Raw genomic sequence first — 23,028 nt, forward strand, 5'->3', positions numbered from 1 at the left:
ACGTACATACCAAAAATAGTTATCCTATTACTTATAATAAGAATCACTGAACCATGAAAATTAGGTCAAGGACAATGTACAGGTGACAGTCAAAACTTCATAACATAATACATATATACTGACTGCCAATGAAAATGCAACACTTTTGATTTTCAAATAAATCTTATAACTTTTCTTTTATTTATATTAAAACTTTGTATAGTTGGTTAAAAATTACTTTTAAGACAATGGTGACAACTTTACGGTTGAGTCGGTTGAGTGATTTTCTCCAAGTAAATCAGAAAACATAATTCAAATATACTTCATTTCAACTTTGGTGGATAGTTGTCTCATTAGCAATCATAGATGATACCATATTTCCTTATTTTTATTGACATCATGTAAAATGAAATCTTCAATTTCATCATTTATACAGAATATAAAATATCAATTCACTCATTTCAAAAAAAGAAGTAATTTTAAGTTATTATTAGTCCACATCTGGTCCCTTGACGATACTGTTATATGGCTTCACTTTATCTTCTGTGCTAATCAATGTTGTAAAATAATAATTCCTTCTTTTTGGAGTGTCCTGGTATAATTTATTGTATCCCATTCTAGAAGTGCATCCCTTCTTTTAATGTTTGTCACTATTCTGCTTGCATATGACTGCTTATACTGAAACACAAAATACTTATTTAGAATAAGAAGTATTATTATTTTTAGGTTACAAGATTGATCTAATAATTGACTGAGAAAGTCTTGCATACTTTTGTGAAATTTAACCATTTTAAGAAGTATCTGCCATGATGAGCTCAGGGTTTATCACAGTCTAGGCAATATCTAGCTTAATTTGCTGTCATTTCTGGAAGATTTTCATTTTCTTAGTACCAACAGATCTTACAAGTTCATAGCAACAGATCGTTTATATAGGTCAACAACAAATTCTAAAGTTCATCGAAGAACGTATTTTCAAAAGGCCTGAATATAAATATTCACAGCATGAAAGTGTCTACAATTGATGAAGGCTGAGGAATCAGACAAAACCAAACAGTGGCTCCAGTTCAAGAATTTTATTTCAAACAATTTCCAACTGCTAGTAAAAGTCAGCCAGCATCAAAAACAAATTTAATTGTCTTGGTATTAAAAACAATAATGTATTGTATGTTGTGATACACATGTCACTATAATAAATAATTACTTACTTACTTACTAATTTATTTTTCATTGTTAATTTCCCAAAAAAGCTAACATCAATTAAAATTTTTTTGTATAACTATCCAGTGGCGGATCCAGGGGTTGGAATCCCCCCTTTTTTTTGGCCGATCAATGCATTTGAATGGGAGCTTAATGTCTCTATCCAACATACCAAATGTTTTTGAAAGTTAACTTTGGCTGCAACCTCCCATCCAGAAAATTGATTTGCCTAAAAAGGTCCAAAAAGGGCACAAAATCTTACTTTATACATGTTATATGCCCCATTTATGGCCATTATGTTTACTGGTCTGTGCCTCCATTGTTTGTCCATTCGTCAGTTTGTTCCTTTGTCCATCTGTCTGTCCCGCTTCAGGTTAAAGTTTTTTGGTTAAAGTTTTTGGTCAAGGTAGTTTTTGATGATGTTGAAGTCCAATCAACTTGAAACTTAGTACACATGTTCCCTATGATATGATCTCTCTAACTTTAATACCAAATTAGAGTTTAGACCCCAATTTCAAGGTCCACTAAACATAGAGAATGATAGTGCTTGTGGGGAATCGGTGTACTATGGACACATTCTTATTTAGGGATTGTTTCACCTGTATTCAGGGGTTTTAAATAGATCCATTTAAGATCAAAATTAAGACCTTCTTGGGTAAATATTGCATGAAATGCAATCATAACCCTATGTTACTTAATTGATATCTAAATCTTCCATGGCTTATCACTCCCTTTTTAGTTTTAGATACACAAAATATAGTGCATTAATCATAACATTCTATACATCCTATCCATAAACATTTTCAGAAATTAATCAATGTAATATATGTTCAGATATTCAAGTCACAAATTGAATGTACACCTGTCAGAAAAATTACATATCTTTTGCAAGGTGCAGGAATCTAATAATCTGTTCTCAAAATTTAAATGATATCATTCTTAAAGTCAACTTATAAAAATTAGAGTTATCTCCCATTGTCCAGAATTGTAGTTGAATTAACTACAACCAATGCTTTATTGAAAACCCAATATTTAATTTAAATTCCCACTGATAAATTAAAGCAATCTCCAGCTTTCAGTGCTTACAAGCACATTAATTGTTAAAATTCCTTTTTATTTCATGAATATATATTAAACATTTGGAACTAGAAGTTAAGCAAGAAACAATCAATTAATGTAAATGAAACATCCGATAGTTTTAAAGGAAAATATTGTGTGGTCAAGTATTTTAAAAGTAAAACCACACCCTTTACTTTGTTTTTCAAATAAATTCTTCTTTAGTTTCAATTTCAACTCTGTCAAGGTGTACTCAAACAGATTAAACATTCTTTTCGGCTAAAAACATTGGTGCCATTGATTTTATAATATTAGTTATATGGCTTGTTACTGACCCTCTACGGATCCAAATAGTTTGGTAAATTCCATTTTTACTTTACCGCTATGGATCCTTAAGGGGTCAGTAGTTAACTGAATGCAGAATTTATCGCATTGGACTTCCAATCTTCCAAGTGTTGTATAATCAAAGAGCTGATAGCTCTGAAGTGGAAGAAGGTGAATAAAAGGTAACTTGAATTACCATAAAAGCAGCCCCACTTACCCAGGCTGCTTTGTTCCATTATCGTTAAAATGTATTTTTGTTCTTCAAACAAGAAAAGGTCATAAGTACATGGATTTCCCATCCGTACAATAATTTTCTATGTTCAGTTGACTATGAAAACTAGGTAAAATCTTTAATTTGGCAGTAAAATTAAGAAGATCATATCAAGAGGAACACATGTGTACTAAGTTTCAAGTTGATTGGATTTCAACTTCATCAAAAACTACCTCGACCATAAACTTTATAACCAGAATCATGACGGACGGACAGACTAGAAAACATATTGCCCATAAATGGAGGATAAAAATAGTAAGACTTGTTACATACCCGCCAACTTTTGAAAGTTCCCATATGGGTTTTTACTGCACAACAACAATTTTAAAGGTTACAATTTTTAGCGACGTATTTTGCAAGATCTGGATTGTCTAGAAAAAGTGTAAAATTTGTATGATGAACTTGCATGCCTTTTCCTTAAGTCTGTTTGCATGATTCTAGTTATATATTAAATCGGTAGAAAAAATATACATGAAGCTAGCAGACCAGGGTTTATTTTCCAGATTAAGAATATTAGATGCTTGTTGAAATTTCCAATTTTGAATTATGCACAAAGATGGACCTTTAACAGGTTGGGAACAACACTCCAAATGAGGGTAACCTAACTGGAAGATCATCACAACCCACTGTAAAAAATGAGCACAAAAAAAGTCATTTATATTCATATTATTTGATGAAACTTTTCCCCAAGAACTATGCATCTATTAAGTACTGAATGGTCAAAACATCATGTTTTTTTATCGACATAAATTTTGTCGTAAATGAAACCAAATGATGTAGAAATTGTGTTTTTTCTTCAAATTTCCATCAAATTGGAATGTTTATAGTTCCCTTATTGCCTCTCTATTTGAATAAAATAAAATAAGAAGAAGAATCTGTTTCTTGTTTTGTTTTGTTTTGTTTTTGACAAATGATTGTTCACTGCTTGCAAATGAATCATTATATTTATATATCTTATCTGTGTATGTTTTTGTTCATGTCTCCATCTCCTTATCATTTGTAAATGTATATACAAATAAGAAAGAAATAAGCTCCACATGTATATTTGCAACATCGTAAATTAATTAAAAAAATAACATACACTAACACTAGTACTGCATGGATTTTAAGCATTATGAAAGTCATATTTGTAGAAAGCTTAAAAAGACTTAAAAACAGTGTAAAATGTCTTGCTATTTCTTAGCTTACACAATAAAATCTAATATATACTAACATTTACAAATTTAAATTTCAAGATTTAACTATGATTTAATCTATCTATTAGACCTTTTATTAGTCTAGACCTTTTATTAGTCTAGTTGCACATATTGTATGTTGATAACTATTCAAAAATAAACAAATTTATGATATAAACTTCAATTTAATCCTTGAAAGGAGGTCTAGATTGCTAAAATAATTTATAAATTTTAATTTTTTAATTGTCCAAAATCATTTAAATTCATTTAATCAACATCCTTTTATGATTATTTGATTAAAATATTAATCATTTATAGTCTTTTTACAATTTACATTTTTAAAAGCAAAATAACTGAAAACAGGATAAAACAAAGGGAAGTAACAAAAAAGTATTTCAATATTCCCAATACACATCGTTTTGATCGGCACGGGACATTTGCGCTTTTTCATAGGACATTTGCGCTTTTTTTTGTGGACACTTGCGCTTCAAAACATAGGACATTTGCGCTTTTTAAAAATGGACATTTGCGCTTTTCACATAGGACATTTGCGCTTTTTTTATATATATATCTATGACTTCCCTTTTCTTTTATCCGGGCTTGGGACCGGCAGGTTTGACCGGGCAGAGTTAAAGTCATTCTTTATGGTTAAAAGTTTAAAAATCATTTCATAGCACAAACATGTCATATTGTTGATATTTGTTTAAAAGTTTATGTACAGCTAAAAGTACACATTCTTATGAAATAAAACCATGCATGTACTGTCATCACAATTACAGGTCAGTTATAGCTTGATATTCGAAGCCCAATGAGTGAACAAATCTTGCTCTTGTTATCTGTCCTGATTGGTACTTAAATAAATGATCGAGTTTCTACTTCTCAATTCTTGTTTGGGGAGCCTGTTCATTAATGTACCTAATCATAAACATTTTTTTCATTTACTAGTCTCTATAACTTTAAACTCCATGTTCAAGACTGTGTAAATGTGAACTAACTATAATGACAAATATAAGTTATTTTTTTTAACTTAATGATTACTTCTCATTAAGATTACAGGTAGACCACTTTAGGTAAAAAGCGCAAATGTCCGGTCAATTTAATACAGGTGAATCAAATTTAAAAGCGCAAATGTCCATAGTATTTGAAGCGCAAATGTCCTATCGTTTTACAGGTAAAAAAGCGCAAACGTCCTGTGCCCGTTTTGATAACACAACGGCAGTAAGCCGGAGGTAAACATCGTTGATTACCAGTATGTTTGACACCCAAGCTGTCAAGTGAAGCCATATAATTATACATCTTCTTTGATGTTCAGGTAAAATTTAACACAGGTGTCAATTACACCCGTACAGTAAGTAGTAAGAAATTATCAAATATGGCGTCTGAAAATTTTCATTCAACATGAAATATTTCATACACGGGAGTTTTTTCTCCTAAACTGGAGGACGGGAGGAGACCCCTGAAAACGGGAGGTTCACATGTATGTTACGAAGGGCATCTAATTCACATGACAAAGGAAAACCATGAATAAACACAACACTTTATATATCCTTTTTATTTATATAAAAACAAAATCTTCTTGTCTGCAGGATTGCAAATTCGTAACTTCAAGGGCGAACTTGTAAACAGGGCGAGTTGTCCCTATACCAAATTCACGCATGCGTAATACAAATATCTACAGTTAAAACTGTTACAAGTAAACAAATAACGTTCATGTGGATGAGATGAAATCTAATTATTTACATAAATAAAAGGGTCATATTTACGATAGTGATTGTTTTACAATCATAATTTACAAATTAAATGATTCAGATGCCTAATCATGTGTAAAAATCGGTGTCAGGAATCATAAGTTGTTTTGAAATTGTAATACACGAAATGAATGCGGCATACGGAGACTCAATGCCAAGGGTCAGCCCCTTAAGTCTTCAGAAGACTTGACGTCTTCTTCCACTAAAAATGGTAGGAGTGTCATCATGAATCCTCTATGAAATCTACTGACCCAATATGAATCCATAGGGGTCACCATGTGTTAATTTAAACCAATCACAATGTCACTCATTTACTCAAGGTGTAATAAAAGGTACAATCAATTACTTTTAAATAATTCTGAATTAAATTATCATGCATAAGCCCAGTAAAATCAATGTTATCTTAAATGCAATTAGGAGATAACTGTATTGTATTTTAAGCTCCGATGGCATCAATTGGGGATTTGATGGTCGCAAATTAAGTTTACTGGCGACGCATTAGCGGAGACAGTTAACAGGTATTTGGGACCATCAAATCCCAAATTGATGCCGTCGGCGCTTAAAATACAATATTGTTATCTCCATTCTAATGAAACTGACAGAAAACAACGTTAAAAACATGTATCTAAAATCTGTCATATGCCGTCTGCGCTTGCACGTACGTCCCATAGCATCAATTGTCAATTGATGCCATGTAAGAAAGTGACGTTATCCAATCAAAATGAACGTAACAAAGGTTGTTGCATTAGAATATCAATTAATAACTCTAATGTTCTGTTGTAAGTTTTCTCACCTTGCTCCAATGGTATGATGTCCAGGTTCTGATCTCTCTAACTTCTCAAAATGTTTTCTAGCATTTTTAATGTTGATTAAAGTTGCTGCTGAAGCTGAAATTGTCATAATACATTGTACATCATTAGTCTTTTGCATAAATTTTCATTAGACTCAACTAGATCATACTGATCTTTATAGATCAGACAAAAAATTGTAGGTATGATAAACACAGATAAACCAATATGATCAAACCAGTGGTGGAATGATATGTGTTAATGATTTCAAAACATAATTTAGTCTTCCATTGAGGTATATATGGTTGTGAACACAAAAGAATTATTTAAGTACAATACAGTTGCATTACACCATTCCAGAATTAAGTATTTTTTACTTATCTAACATAGTTAAATGATATTAATGAAATAGAGAATGGAAATGGGAATGTGTCAAAGAGACAACAATCTGAACAAAGAGTAACAGCTGAAGGCTACTAATGTCTACTGTCTCTAAAAACTTCAATATGACATCTTTCATAAATTAAAGCAAATATATATGAAGTTAAACTTTTAATAACCTAAGGTCACAAAAAGGACTTGCATATTTTTTTTTAATCATTTTAAACTGAAGTGCATATTTTTTTGTCAGTAACACTGACTTCCTAATTTTTCAGTCTGGGACTACTACATGACTATTGGCCTTAGTTACAAATGTGAGAATTTGTGTAAAATACCAATACCATGATAACTTCTATGGAATCACTGAAAAATTGGATTTTTTCCTATTTGAAATTATAAAAGATAATTTACATGTAATCAAGATAAAAGTAATTAGATTCTCATGACTAAGACATGATAACAACATCTGTTCTTTTTTGCATATTGGAACGAAAAGAACAGTTCAAAATGTTGGAATAGACAGAAGACATCAAGTCTAAGTCAAAAATCTAATATAGTAGTAGGGAGATCTGATCAATGGAATAATATTGAGAATGGAGATGGAGAAAATGTCAAGAGACAACAACCCAACCAAATAGTCCGTCGGAAGGGGACGATAAATGGCTGACCCGTGTTAAGAGAGAGCCATATCTCTTGCACGTTAAAGACACCCTTGTAGATTTCGAAAAAGAGTAGGCTAATGCCGCTACAAGGCAGCACTCGCACCCGCAAAGTGGAAAGGGATTAATATAAGTTGCAAAACTTGTTTCCCAATCCACTATAAATAAATATGTTTAAACTAAACCCAACCAAATAGCAGACAACAGCCTAAGGCCACCAATGGGTCTGCAACGCTGTGAGAAAATCCCACACCTGGAGGAGGTCCTCAGTTGGCCCCTAAATAAATTGTGTACTTAAGTCTATAGCTAGTTCAGTAAAAATTTCACACTAAACTCCAAAACATATAAATGAACTAAAATTTAAAAAAAAACATACAATACATGCATTTGTCATTTCCTTGCTTTAGTTAAAATTGCATATTATGGTATAGATCTTTCCCTGTATAATAAAACTTACGTATTGTGGTATCTGACATGACCACCATAATATAGGTATTTGAGGTAAACAGATCTATGTATGCTGAGAAACAGGAGTTTCTAACTTCCATGCTCTGAAATGTTGCTGCTAGCTTACTACAGCTTAGTTTGAACTGTTTGATTATGTTACTAATCTTTTCAAATCTATGGACATCACTATGTGGTTTTCTTTCACAGTGGGAAATCACCTATAGAAAAATATACCAAAAGAAAAGAAATCTAGTATAGAAGGAAGTTATTATGGAACAATCGTAATCTACAACAATATTTACATTTGTTCTTCAAACATAATACTAATAGAAGTAAAAAAAAATATCAAAGTATATTAAATGAGTCTTCAAATTTACTTTGTAGATGTTAAATATTTAGATAGATCAAATATTGATAAATTCATCAATTTAATGGAAATGTTAACAGTTATACAGGACTTGAGCTGTCTCAATAAGTTTCTATCATTTCATAGGGGGTTCATGACATCATATCTACTGTTAATGGTGATGACATCTATTCATTTAGATGTATTTTATTGTCTATAGATATAAGAAGATGTGGTATGAGTGCCAATGAGACAATTCTCCATCCAAGTTGTTGTGATTGTATACTGTTGTTTGCCTTTTGATCATTTTTGTTTTTCTTTCACCATAGTATTGTCTTCCTTTTCTACTTATGAGTTTAATTATCCCTTTCGTACCTTTTGCATATCTTTTTACAATCGAGAAAATCTAACTTATATATACAAGAAGTACACAGTCATATACATGAAATGCAATATTTCTCCTGTATTTCTATGTAAATATCATGTACTATGCACCTTGTCAGATGTAATTTCTAAATGCCATATCTCTTTGCAATGTTTGGATTGTCTGTTTTTCAAATAGTCCTTAGTTTATAGTATTTCACATATATACTCTATTCCCAATATACAAAGTTTGTAAAAATAGCTGTGTTAATGTGTGTGGGTAACAGAACATCACTCATCAGAAACATAGATGTCTTAATGTGAGTTACACAACTTGAGTCATATTATTACTCACCAGAAAAGTAGCCCTTTCAAACAGTAGGACTTCATCAGCATCAATGATGTTAGCAAAATTCGCCAACATACTCTCTAACTGTTGTACATTTGGTATTAACTGATAAACTATGTTAGACCAAGCCTGAAATACAAAGTGGAATGTTACAGTTATTCAACACTAAGGAGAGTTCCCACATACCATCATTTTCCACAGGAAAATAATTCAGAAATAAAAGTAGTGAGTTATTACGAAGAAGGAAGAAGGAAACAAATCTTTGGTCAATATATTGTACAGTTTTTCTTTTGGCTTGTTGTTCTTCTGTTATGACAAATAAACTATTAATTGGCGTAATCTTTCTTCATTCATAATATATAACACTACATAAATATAAATAGATTCATTGTCTCCACCAGAAACTCACAGATAATGAAATAAATGATAGAAATAAGCTGTTTACACTAAGATATGTCTAGATATTTAAATAATGTTTTTGAAGTTAAATTGCCAATTATTACAATAATTGGTTACACTTAGGTGATGTTCTAAGCTTTGTTTAACTAAGATATTCACATATGTATGACAAGTGTGTGTAATCACTCATATTTCAGTCAGGACTCAGACAAGTCGTTTTTTTTGTTTTTGACTAACAGAAGTAAAAAAATCTATTTATTATAAAAATGTGTTTTCATTTCTAGAATAATTTAAGTCAGGAAACTTTTTTTAGGTCTATTTATGTTTATGAAAAGGCTGAATTTCAATTGATGACAAAAGTGCACCACCTATGACATCATGAACCTTTCTGAGAGTTCACAAGGACCTGAGATATCTTTATTTTATTATCTAATTGAACATTTATACTTAACATAATATTATTTTCCTCATTTTGTGTGGTTATAGATAGTTACATTGTATAGTAAATCAACATTATATTGTCTCCAATTTTTTAGGCTCTCATGTATTTAGAAGACAAAGCATTGTCTTTCAATGTTGTCATAATTTCATGTAGATGCTTGACTTTTTTTTTATTATATTTGGGTCTTGAAGTTGACCTATTTTGTAAACTTATGGACTTGTAGGAGTCAATATTTGTAACTTTTTAATTCAGGTCAAATATTTCTTGCTTAACACTAGTTGACTCATTAAAGTCATAATTTGTCTTAAATTAAAGGGAGACAAATCTCGAAACCTACAAATTTAGACCTCTATGAGTAAAAATCAGATTCACACTTATTTATGTCTGAGCTCTGACTGTATTTGTTAGGAGAATGAGATTTGAGAGTGCAACATATATAAATAAACCTTGTATAATGTTTCATCCCATATAGAGGTGGCAAAGCATGTACAGTTGAGAGGTTTTGATAATCTTTTCAAATCTTCTTCTCTTTCTTTAAATACCTGTAAAAAAAAAACAAGTTTCGTAACTTTTGTTCATACTTAAAGTGATATGCCAATCTCTGAAAATGAATAAGATACATTTAAATTCTTTTTAATAACGTCAAATACATAAATTACTTTACCAAGTTCACTGAAAAATGAAAAAGATTTGTTAAGCCACATAGTGACTTTCTAGAAAATAAATATTCAGCCACTAAAATGTTAAATAACCACTTGGCAGCCAGGGAAGTATTTATAATCTTAAAGAACCTCTTGACAACCATGGAAGTATTTATGATCTTATATAAATGTGGGCAGCCACGGAAGTTTTAATAATCTATCATTTGCTTACCAAGTCTCTCTGATCATCTTGTACCAAGTCCATTTTGTGTACGAGACAGAAGACTTTAGCCTCTGGTGAGTTCTGTAATATAGCCTCTAAACATGACTGATAGTAATGCATGTCCTTCTCAAGCTCGTGGCTTTCTACATCAAACACATAAATTAATACTTCTACATTTCTGAATATATTGTCTCTTTGACTAGCAAAATAATTCTCCATGAAAGCCTCCTGTCTGAAAAGTAAAAAAAAATAGGACCAATAACATGGTTGCATGTATTGTAACACTACAGTCAAAGTTTTTGGAACAGATTGATCTAGGTATTACCAATGTTATTTCAACTAATCGGGCGGAGCTTACGTTTTAATTTGCATGAGGACAGTCGATTTGAAAATGTGTGTGATTACGATGATTGCCATTATAGTTATACTGATTTCTAATCACCTATCAGTGACCTCAAAGGAATTTACAAAAGAATGAATGGACAAAGCATTGATGAGTGTATCCTAAAACACCTATCTATAGATGGACTGGTTTATTATGAGCAAACTGGATAAACTCTGCCCAGTCAAGTGAAATAAATTGAGTAATACAAGTTCCTAACTGGTTAGATTATAAGTTAATACGGTCTAAATACTAGGTACAAGTTCATAACTGGTTAGATTATAAGTTAATACTGTCCAGCTACTAGGTACAAGTTCCTAACTGGTTAGATTATAATTTAATGTTGTCCAGCTACTAGGTACAAGTTCCTAACTGGTTAGATTATAAGTTAATACTGTCCAGCTACTAGGTACAAGTTCCTAACTTGTTAGATTATAAGTTAATACTGTCCAGCTACTAGGTACAAGTTCCTAACTGGTTAGATTATAAGTTAATACTGTCCAGCTACTAGGTACAAGTTCCTAACTGGTTAGGTTATAAGTTAATACTGTCCAGCTACTAGGTACAAGTTCCTAACTGGTTAGATTATAAGTTAATACTGTCCAGCTACTAGGTACAAGTTCCTAACTGGTTAGATTATAAGTTAATACTGTCCAGCTACTAGGTACAAGTTCCTAACTGGTTAGGTTATAAGTTAATACTGTCCAGTTACTAGGTACAAGTTCCTAACTGGTTAGATTATAATTAAATACTGTCCAGCTACTAGGTACAAGTTCCTAACTGGTTAGATTATAAGTTAATACTGTCCAGCTACTAGGTACAAGTTCCTAACTGGTTAGATTATAAGTTAATACTGTCCAGTTACTAGGTACAAGTTCCTAACTGGTTAGACTATAAGTTAATACTGTCCAGTTACTAGGTACAAGTTCCTAACTGGTTAGATTATAAGTTAATACTGTCCAGCTACTAGATACAAGTTCCTAACTGGTTAGATTATAAGTTAATACTGTCCAGCTACTAGGTACAAGTTCCTAACTGGTTAGGTTATAAGTTAATACTGTCCAGCTACTAGGTACAAGTTCCTAACTGGTTAGATTATAAGTTAATACTGTCCAGCTACTAGGTACAAGTTCCTAACTGGTTAGATTATAAGTTAATACTGTCCAGCTACTAGGTACAAGTTCCTAACTGGTTAGATTATAAGTTAATACTGTCCAGTTACTAGGTACAAGTTCCTAACTGGTTAGATTATAATTAAATACTGTCCAGCTACTAGGTACAAGTTCCTAACTGGTTAGATTATAAGTTAACACTGTCCAGCTACTAGGTACAAGTTCCTAACTGGTTAGATTATAAGTTAATACTGTCCAGTTACTAGGTACAAGTTCATAACTGGTTAGATTATAAGTTAATACTGTCCAGTTACTAGGTACAAGTTCCTAACTGGTTAGATTATAAGTTAATACTGTCCAGCTACTAGATACAAGTTCCTAACTGGTTAGATTATAAGTTAATACTGTCCAGCTACTAGGTACAAGTTCCTAACTGGTTAGATTATAAGTTAATACTGTCCAGCTACTAGGTACAAGTTCCTAACTGGTTAGATTATAAGTTAATACTGTCCAGTTACTAGGTACAAATTCCTAACTGGTTAGATTATAATTAAATACTGTCCAGTTACTAGGTACAAGTTCCTAACTGGTTAGATTATAAGTTAATACTGTCCAGTTACTAGGTACAAGTTCCTAACTGGTTAGATTATAAGTTAATACTGTCTAGCTACTGTCAATAAAACACTGCTGATACGTATGTTTATCTGGTCTGATCTGTACAAGTATCACAAAATCAATCCTTCTTCAATCAAATCAAGTCAAACAAGATTTACTCCTTTAGAAATGTACAATACAGTGAATCATGAATAAGAGAAACAAGATACCAGATTTTTTTTCTTTTTCAGGAATAAATATACTGGTCTATTACATCAACATCAAAACATGTGTTAAATCCACTTCATATGGTCTCTGCTTGAAGGCAAATCTCAATGGCAATCATACCGCATCATGTATCAAAAGTTTGAGGGAAAACTCAAAATAGGACTTCTACCATGGCTACTGTACTATTGCTTACACTCAAGAGCATCATAATGACCTTTGAATCACTGTCTGCATCAAGAATGACATGGATTAAACCACAAACTTGTTAAGATAACTTACCCACCACAGTCCCATAAGTTCAATACCAAGTTACCCAGGAATCTGACATGTGAATGCTCAACACTAAGTTGACTTACCCACCAAATTCCCATAAGTTCAATACCAAGTTATCCAGGAATCTGACGTGTTAATGCTCAACACTATGATAACTTACCCACCACATTCCCATCAGTTCAATACCAAGTTACCCAGGAATCTGACGTGTGAATGCTCAACACTAAGTTGACTGACCCACCACAGTCCCATAAGTTCAATACCAAGTTACCCAGGAATCTGACGTGTGAATGCTCAACACTAAGTTGACTTACCCACCACAGTCCCATAAGTTCAATACCAAGTTACCCAGGAATCTGACGTGTGAATGCTCAACACTAAGTTGACTTACCCACCACAGTCCCATAAGTTCAATACCAAGTTACCCAGGAATCTGACGTGTGAATGCTCAACACTAAGTTGACTGACCCACCACAGTTCCATAAGTTCAATACCAAGTTACCCAGGAATCTCACGTGTGAATGCTCAACACTAAGTTGACTTACCCACCATAGTCCCATAAGTTCATTACCAAGTTACCCAGGAATCTGACGTGTGAATGCTCAACACTAAGTAACTTACCCACCACAGTCCCATAAGTTCAATACCAAGTTACCCAGGAATCTGACATGTGAATGCTCAACATCAACTGCAATAGGAATAAAAATGACTGATGTTTTATAAAATGTATATATATGTTGAACATTTACAGACATGACTAGTCATGATTACTTTTATATTGTAAATATTAGTCTGGAATGGATCTTTTATCAACAATGATATTTGATCATCCATTTTTAGTCATAAATCTGACTTTAAGATTGAATAAGGACTAGGATGTAAGTGAGATCATACAAGTTTTGTTTTGTGATTCTAATTAGAATTGGCAGGTTGGGTGGCTTCAATGACTTTTTTAATATATTTTTCTATCATTGAAACTGCATAACATGCACTGACTTTAATGAATGGTTCCCTGTAAGAACCTACACATCAATATTATCCCCACATTCATGACTTGTTCCCTGTAGGAAACTTGATACCATTGACTTTCATGACTTAAGTTTCCTGTAATACTATATATGTAGTATGAGGCCAGTGTTGTAACAAAGACAATAGAGGACGAAGTCTGTATTATTTTCTTTATTCTTTTTCGTAATCAAATATACAATTTTTTTGGAACTCGCATGCTTTACAACATGGCAGCCTCCATCAAAAGGGTAATGCACAAATGTTAATTTGGACATTTAATAGTATTATACATTTTCTATTATTATAAGGATATTTTCTCCTAGTAGTTCATGTATGATGCACATTCATTTGTATGCTAAAATCAGGCTGTTGGTTTTTCAATTGAATTTTTCAAATTTTATCATGTTTGGGTCTTTTTTTAAATGGTTAATTCATGCTAAGAGTTAAAAAAAAATGCTCATTGTTGATGGCCATTGGGTAACCTAAGTTGCTTAAATCATTACCAATCATACCACATCTCCATCTAATATATAAAAACCCTTTTATTTTAACCAAGACTAAATAACTTCCTCATACTTACTAGTTGCACCAAGTCGCCTTGTGTCACGGGCAATGTAATTGGCAAAGATGATGGATCTCATACTTGTCTTGCCAGATCCACTCTTGCCCATCAATAAAACCTGGGGAAAAAAATATATCAAGATCACATTCCAACTCCTTAATCAAATCAAAATGTCATCTGACAATTGCAAGATTAGAAATAAATTCAATATATATATATATATATATATGGCTAAGTATTCAGTAAAGTGCTGTTTCAATGGGTGTCCCAGAAAAATGCATTTTTTTCATATTTTAAATTATTTTGAGTTTTAATGCAGGTAGCTAATCAATTCACTGTATGATGAAGAGATAATATAAACAGTCTCATATAAAAAGTTTATTGTTGAATAAAGTATTTTACAAATGAAGTGTTGAATTCCCTATTTTTTGCATGCTTATTTTGTGACATGGTCGAATGACCCAAAATCAAAATTGTTTTATAAACCTTTTTTTATGAATGTCAACTAGGTAAAAAGGATTTTCAGGTAACACAATAGGTTTGTCAAGGTTTAGGGCATTAAAACATGAAAAATCTTAGAAAAATAAGGATTAAAAACAATTTTAAATGGTCACGTTGTCGGACTAACATTTTCTGTCTTCTTCCTAAGTGAAAATGAAATATAAGTTATGTAACAATAGAGGGCAATTAAATGCACAAAATATCTTGAGGCTTGAGCTTATTAACTAAAATGTGATAATTCATCATGAAGTTACAGCAGAAAGTTTTATTTTTTTCAGGAATTGTCATTAAAGTTTACTCTTGAAAAATCTGTACAACCGTTACGGGTGAAAATTTCAATTTTCATTTGCAAGTTGCCAACTCAGTTTAATTTTTTTTTAATGTTTATGACAACAAATTTTACGACAATTGCAATGCACATACAGTATTGCTGTCAACTGTTCCTTTTTACTTGAGGTCAATGACATCGAAGGGGTGAACGCTCTTTCTGTCCAACCAAGAGATGGAAGTTACATCCGAATTAATGTTACGTCCAACATCCAAGATATTCTCTACAATGGCTACCACAAGTCACGGAATCAATTTGCTTCCACTTTAACAATAACTTAACCTTAAATACTACCGTATATATGAAAAATAAAGAGGTTTTAAACTGTTGACAGTCTAAATTTGACATAATTTTGAAAATTAGGATGTAACAAGAGTCCGATAATGTTCTGTTGGACGAACCTTAGGACAAAATCTTCTAATGTCGGACGTAACAGCTTTTTAAAAGTAAAAAGAAACTTGTTAACAACTAACAAGTCCACATAAATTTTAAAATAGTTCTCAGACCCTTCCTCAACTCTTCTTAAGAGGTGCCCATTTTTAAATTGCCATTAAAATAATGAAATCTGTCCTATCTTTGTCCGACAGGGAATATAATCTGTCCTATGTTTGTCCTACAACAAATGAATTCTGTCACTGTTCATCCAACAGTTTTTTTATGGTTTTGTTTTATCCATTTATTTAATAATGAACCATTTTACCTCTTGCTGAGGAACACCAGCTGTAGATATTAGTATAAACAGCATAGTTTTGATTTTGTTTTTGACTTTGAATGATGCAAATTATGGAACAAATTCTCATCCAAAAATGTCCCCGTTTGTCCGACATATTTTAAGATTTTTCAAACTTATAAGTTAGTTTTTGAAAAAATTTAACAAAATGATATACTTTAATTGAAGATCTTATGAACTGTCAGAGAAAAATTAATATATTTATTAACAAAGCCTTCATATAAAAGGAAAATATTCAATTTTCAATGTCCTGTTACGTCCAACATAACCTCTGTCCAACATGCTATTTATGTCTAATTTTATATTTTCTGACTAAAAAACTATCTTTTTATATGTAAAACCCTAAACAAGAATCATTCTCCTTTCAGAAAATCATGTTATTATGATTGAAACAGCTACTTTTAAAATCATACATGTTGTCACACACTAACAACACTATACTGAATACTTAGCCATATGTATGTATGTATCAAGTCTATAAACTAGTAAATCCAGAGGATTTCTGGATCCAAAGAATAATGCATACATAACATTAGTAATTTTCTTGCATTTCATGCAATTACAATAATTTTGTATATTGTATGAGTACTTATTGTAACAGCTGGATTGATTTACAGTACTGTACATGTACATGTATGTTACATTGTGACTGATTTAAGTCCTGTATTTTCCAAAATATTCCAACACAAATCAACCAAATTAATTGTTTTGTCATGCTCTGATTGCATAATTTGCTGTTACCACCTATCTAGTTAGAATCTGTTAAAATCACTTGTTTGTGCCATGTCTATATTTGGTATGTCAAATTTTAACCTGGTTGCTCTCCAACATAGTGATCAAGGGCAATAACTCAATCTTTAATTCTGTCAATGGAAAACTACGTATACCTGTATGCAAAATTCATATCAGGTATATGTTCTGCTAAACTGCTATTTTAAATGTAAAATGTACATTTTGTACATGAAAAATTTTGTACATTTTATCAAATTGTGCATTAGTTTAAGTCTCATATGTTTGTGAACATGAATAAAGAAGAAGATAGAGCAATGAACTAACACATTATCATTCTGGTGATTAATTGAAAGGTATTTTTCCTTTTGTAAATCTGAATTCATCAGTGATCTATGTCCCTTCTAATCAAAAGTATACTGTATTGAAGAGGAGGACGATGTGAGCATAGATTTTAGTTTTTTAAGTTTATCAACCTTTTTAATTTAAAAAAAACAAAAAACAATGCATACTAAAGCAATTTTAGATATTGTTTGGTAAGACAGTCAGTTTTGAAATGCAATTGATTTTTTTTTTTTAGCAATTTCATTAAGTTTTAATATCCTCATGGGGGTTTCAGTGCTTGACAACATCTTTATTAAAGGGAAACTTCGCAAAAAAATCAAAAATTGATATTATGTCCATTCTGTATAAAAAGGCTCAAATTTATAGATATTAAAGTTTTATTCCGCTAGATAAGAGATCAACATCGATTTTAAAATTTGAGTATCAATTTTCTACGCTCCGCCATCTTGTCATCTTCTACGATTATAATCACGATATGTCTATAAAACACAAAGGACCAAAACTACAGTAACCGATGTAGTCGTAATTGCGTGTCGATATCTTGTCAATCGTACGATTGTTTTATCTGACTAACTATAAACTTGATACGGAAAATGTTCTTATTTTTTTTTAAATGACCATTATTATATATCTGTTATTTTTAAACTGTTAATATTGGAATTAGTTAAAGAGTCACAGTTCAAATAATAAATAAGTGTTCCGTGAAAATTGTTTTCAAAAATCTAATTCGTTCATAATTCTTTAAAGTAATAAACTTTATTCAAATAAATTCGGATCTTTCCTCATCTGATCACCAGCATGGCTAAAGGTATTACTCCCAAAGGTATTGTGAGGGGTGTGAGGACTCAGGTGACACGTCCGGGTATTCAAGCGATTTCCTGTCGGGCTTGCAAGTTCATGCATCGTTTCACTTCTGTAGGTATTGATCAGTGTACACGGCAGACTTATAACTTTCCATTTTGAACTATCAGGTGTATAATACACATCTCTGTCTTGTGTGTCCGAAAGTGATATGATGCCAATAATTTAACTCGTACGCTTGTTTATAAATAACATTTCTGGTGTAAAGAATATTATTTATGAAAATATAAAAAATACCACAAAAAAAAAAAAGATTTGAAGAAATAAAAATCTATATACATATTTTTTCCGAGGGTTAATTTGGGAAAATGTTATTTGTCAATTATAGTAAAGGACAGACTGGTACATACCAAAAATATTGATTTAAAAAATGTACGCACTTGTGAGGCCCCTCATGGGGGGGTCCTAGTAATCACATAATCACCATTTTTTTGCCAATATAATCACATAATCATTAAATATTTGCTTATCTTTAGTAATCAAATAATCATAAACTAAAAATACAGTCCTAGGTAATCAAATAATCATGAAATATTTGGCTTAATAATCAAATAATCATTAAAAAAACGGCCAAGTAATCACATAATCAAAAACCCCATGAGGGCCCTCACTTGTCGATGTTGGCTTATACGCCTGGATAGAAAGTTACGGAACTATAGTGCAATTTAAAATATATACATGTATCAGACTATATTGTATACCAAAAGAAGAAGAAGAAGAAGAAGAAGAGAACCAGTTTGATTTAAATACAGGTCGATATATATCTTGCTTTGGTTCATCGAAGTTATGAACATAGTAAAATCCCAGTTTTATGTATCAATTAGATTGTTCTCGAATAAAGGAAGAAATTCGTCATCATCACAATTGTTCCGACATTCATGTAAAATATATGCAACTGGACGTACACTAATAATCCCAAAGGGGTGTGAGTATTTTCTAGGAAAACTATTGAGTATTAAAGTTTCAAATCAATTTCGGGATTTATTTTCTTTCTTGCCGTGATATGATAGCAATTTAAAGAATAAACTGCTTGTTCGCTTTAGCGGTATAAGAGACATGTATATATGTCTCTGGCGGTATTCTTGCCAGTTGAACAGCCTTATAAGTTACATTCAAAAATAGGGAAAGATGACATAAAATTCGCTGTCTTTTGTTTTTGAACATCGTTGGTCAAATAGATAGAGTATTATACGTTGTGAGACGAGGACTATTTCAACAAATACTATAAATACAAGTGGAAGTTTTCGTTTTTTGCAATTTGAGAGTAAATGATGTATCAAACGTTCAAGAATATGCATGTAAAATGTGTCACTGGATATAAAAAAAAATCAATCTCAAAACCTACTTCCGTATGGAACTTCCCCTTTCAGTGACCTGCAAATTTAACAGATGATACACTTTATAAGATTTGCATGTCCAACAACGACCCAGTACTCTACATGTGTTACTGACAGCCTAAGATAGTAATTCTTCTTTTAGGTCAATTCTCTTTCGAACAATACCAGAAAACATGGAAAATAAGTTCTTTAAATTTTGACTCTGGAATTAACACCATTTTTTCGTGCGACAAACTTTATTTCTGGCGATGAGCAGACATGGACGGAAAACAATAAACAGATAGGTTTAATATTTGTTCATTCATTTAACATGTATAATATGAATACGATTGTACTTAAAAAAAACCTTATATAGTTAGTTTCAAGAACAACCGGGTTCAGACAAACTGTTATGAAATCGATGCTGTTACTTATGCATTCACCCAATTCAATATTACGATCAAAGAGAGTAAATTAGTGGCAACATAGACATTCCGTTAATAACGGCATAAGTATGCAGTTAGTACACGAACACCAATCTGTGTTTTAAAAACTAGCGATGGTTGCTAAGGATATCTTGATTTCGGGAACTTTCTGCAGCTTCCATTTTATGGAGCTCTTCTTCGGTATACCCTGGCTCTAGTGCGTACCCAATATGACCATAATCGTCAAAATCTGACTCTTTTGACTGACTGGAACCACTGTTATAGTACTATCATTCTCCGAACAAGATATTTTTATTTATGATTTTATGATAAATTTTTGGACCATATATATAAACTGTTCTATAAAAACAAGCACGCAAAAATCATAAGATAGAAATATAAGTAATATGTGAGTAAAGTTAATTGAATCATTTAAGTTAATATCCTTTGGGCTCGAATGTAGTTAACTAATAAATGTGTTTTATAGGATAGCTCAAATCCTCATCCAAATAATATAATCTAGTATATGTAATAAAACCCTTCCTACTACACCGAGTTTTAATGCCAAGCGGTAGACATATTTTAGGTACCAATTAAGTAATTGAATGAGTAATAGATAACAATAATTAATCATGAATGTGCAAAGATTTAAAAACAAAAGTATTTTTCTTTGTTCGTACATATTATACTCCGCTTCGGTAAATTTATCTACTTATCTTCAGATAGTTTCAGATATACATTAATACATGGCTTTCAAAAGTCTAAATGTAAGTGTTCTCGTACATTTTTTGCCTAATAAAGAAAATCAAAATGCTTTGGTAAAGCTATTTCTAATTCCCCCTTTTTAATGAGACATACATCAAGGACAAGAGGTGTATATCATTTCATTCTGACACATGAATTAAGTTTCCCGTCTTAACCGAAAATTGTTTAAATTTTATTACTTAGTAAATTAATTTATTTGAATTGAAATAAATGATACAGCAAATATAATTAAATAATTCCACGGCGATCTATTTTTATTTGTAACAAACTTGAAACTTGAATTAGTATTATAGATGTGTATATTGAATGCTCCCTTGTTTTATAATCCACTGATCCGAATAGACAGTCACACCTGGCAAGGTGTGCCCTAGAGGCGTGGTTAAATACCGAAGTGCAAATAACAATTTACCTTTCAACAAGCCATCTAAGAGTATTCAATTTGCCACAGAACCGTGAATACACACATCGTATAAATCTAGTCAAAGCAGAGATAGTAAAAGGTCAATAAGAGTACACCAACATATTGTCTTTACAGATTATTGTACTTTAATTTGTTCACCTCATATATCAGTCCGAAAATGCATTAATTAATAAATTTATAACTTTTTTGGTTGTCTACTAAAATAATTCGAATATATACGTTTAACATAGAAAATTTATCTCATGAATGTGTACAATTGCACGTCTGTGCGTCTTATCTTCTTATTATCGGATGTTTATTAGATAAACCATAAGTCATCGGCGCGCTTACGATTACGTTTAAATATCATTAAAAACCAAGACTTTTACTGATTGTATTTTAAATCCCGGCATGCAAAAACCAGGAGAAAACGTCACGACCTACAGGAAGTAGTTAAAAAAATTTCATTAATTGTTGAATTTCTCCTTTATTACTAGACATATAGCGATAAAACTTTGTGAATATATATATTTTGTCATAATGAACATATTTAAACCATAAGTAAAAAATCGCGAATTTTCCCTTTAATTAAGGGTCACTATCATTGCTTCATTTTTGTGTGCACTATTTTTTACTCTAGAAATAGCCACTATAATGATATGTCTTCTATTTTCTTAGGGTATGCTGTTTCGATAATATTCTTAAATTATTTTAGCATAACAATTAATAAGTCACCTTAACAAAATTTTACATTTGTAATTTTGTGGCCATTTATAGCTGACTATGCAGTATGGGCTTTGCTCATTGATGAATCAATTCAGTGACTGACTGATGTTAATTTATTTATACAATATATTAAACTTATCAAAAATACTTATTTAGGTGTGCACAGCTGAAACACTTAACACAAACATATGAATTTATATGGGTTCCAATTTTCGCCATTTAATGTAGACTTAAAATTAAGTCTTTGCTGTCACTGTTAAATCTGACAGGTTATTCCACTGATCCACTATGTGCCTGTCCCAAGTCAAGAGCCTGTAATCCTTTAATACTAGTAGTTGTTGTTAGTTGCTGTATTACATATGTGTTTTTCATTATATTTTTTTTTTTGTACATAAAGGTAAAAGCCAGAATTGGTATCTTCAACGTACTCATATACAGAAAAATTAGGCCAGTTTTCTCATTTGAATTTGACGATGCAATATGGGCTTTGCTCACTGTTGAAAGCCATACAGTGACCTATAGTTGTTAATTTTTGTGTCATTTGGTCTCTTGTGAAAATTTGTTTCATAATAATTTGGCAATCACACCAAAAATTGGCAAAATTATCTTCTTTTTTATAACACTTTGCCTCTTTGGTTTAATTTGTCCTAGTTTGTATCCATTTCATGTTAAGATAATCTTTAACAGTCATAAAATTGACAGGTTGTTTTACTGTATAGCAATAAAAATCTGTGACTGTTATATTAACCTTTTTCTTCATGATTTTTGTTTCCGTATGAAGACCAACAATCACATCAACTTGTCTGCCATTTTGTTATCACATGATCAAATCACATGAGATAAATTCAAAGAAGGAAAAGGTGGAAGTCTGACAGAACAATACACTAAAATAAAGTAGTCTCAGATAGAATAAATAAAACTTTAGATGGTAAAAATCTTCAAATACAGTTTTTAA

The 23,028-nt window shown here is 31.6% G+C and overlaps 1 protein-coding gene across 1 annotated transcript; it reads right to left on the reverse strand.

Annotated features, from left to right (window-relative positions):
• Window positions 1-393: 393 nt before the first annotated feature.
• LOC139517987 (ras-related GTP-binding protein A-like) lies at window positions 394-22,970 on the reverse strand. The gene is made up of 9 exons (XM_071309575.1): window positions 22,822-22,970; window positions 14,966-15,065; window positions 13,999-14,065; window positions 10,798-11,020; window positions 10,371-10,466; window positions 9,090-9,212; window positions 8,036-8,243; window positions 6,544-6,637; window positions 394-657 (listed from the first exon to the last, which is right to left on the reverse strand). Exons 1-9 carry the CDS (start codon window positions 22,831-22,833, stop codon window positions 630-632), a joined length of 951 nt encoding a protein of 316 aa, XP_071165676.1. The 5' UTR covers window positions 22,834-22,970; the 3' UTR covers window positions 394-629.
• Between the last annotated feature and the right edge of the window lie 58 nt (window positions 22,971-23,028).

This window comes from Mytilus edulis, chromosome 3, assembly GCF_963676685.1.
Source record: "Mytilus edulis chromosome 3, xbMytEdul2.2, whole genome shotgun sequence".
In the NCBI taxonomy this organism is placed as follows: Eukaryota; Metazoa; Mollusca; class Bivalvia; order Mytilida; family Mytilidae; genus Mytilus; species Mytilus edulis.

Excerpts from the sequence above, each read along its gene's own strand:
- LOC139517987 (XM_071309575.1), bottom strand. Across the intron at positions 11,021-13,998 it reads AACTTATGGGACTGTGGTGG|ACAGGAGGCTTTCATGGAGA; the intron begins GTAAGTTACTTA and ends TTTACTTTTCAG. Across the intron at positions 9,213-10,370 it reads GGGATGAAACATTATACAAG|GCTTGGTCTAACATAGTTTA; the intron begins GTTTATTTATAT and ends TTTGTATTTCAG.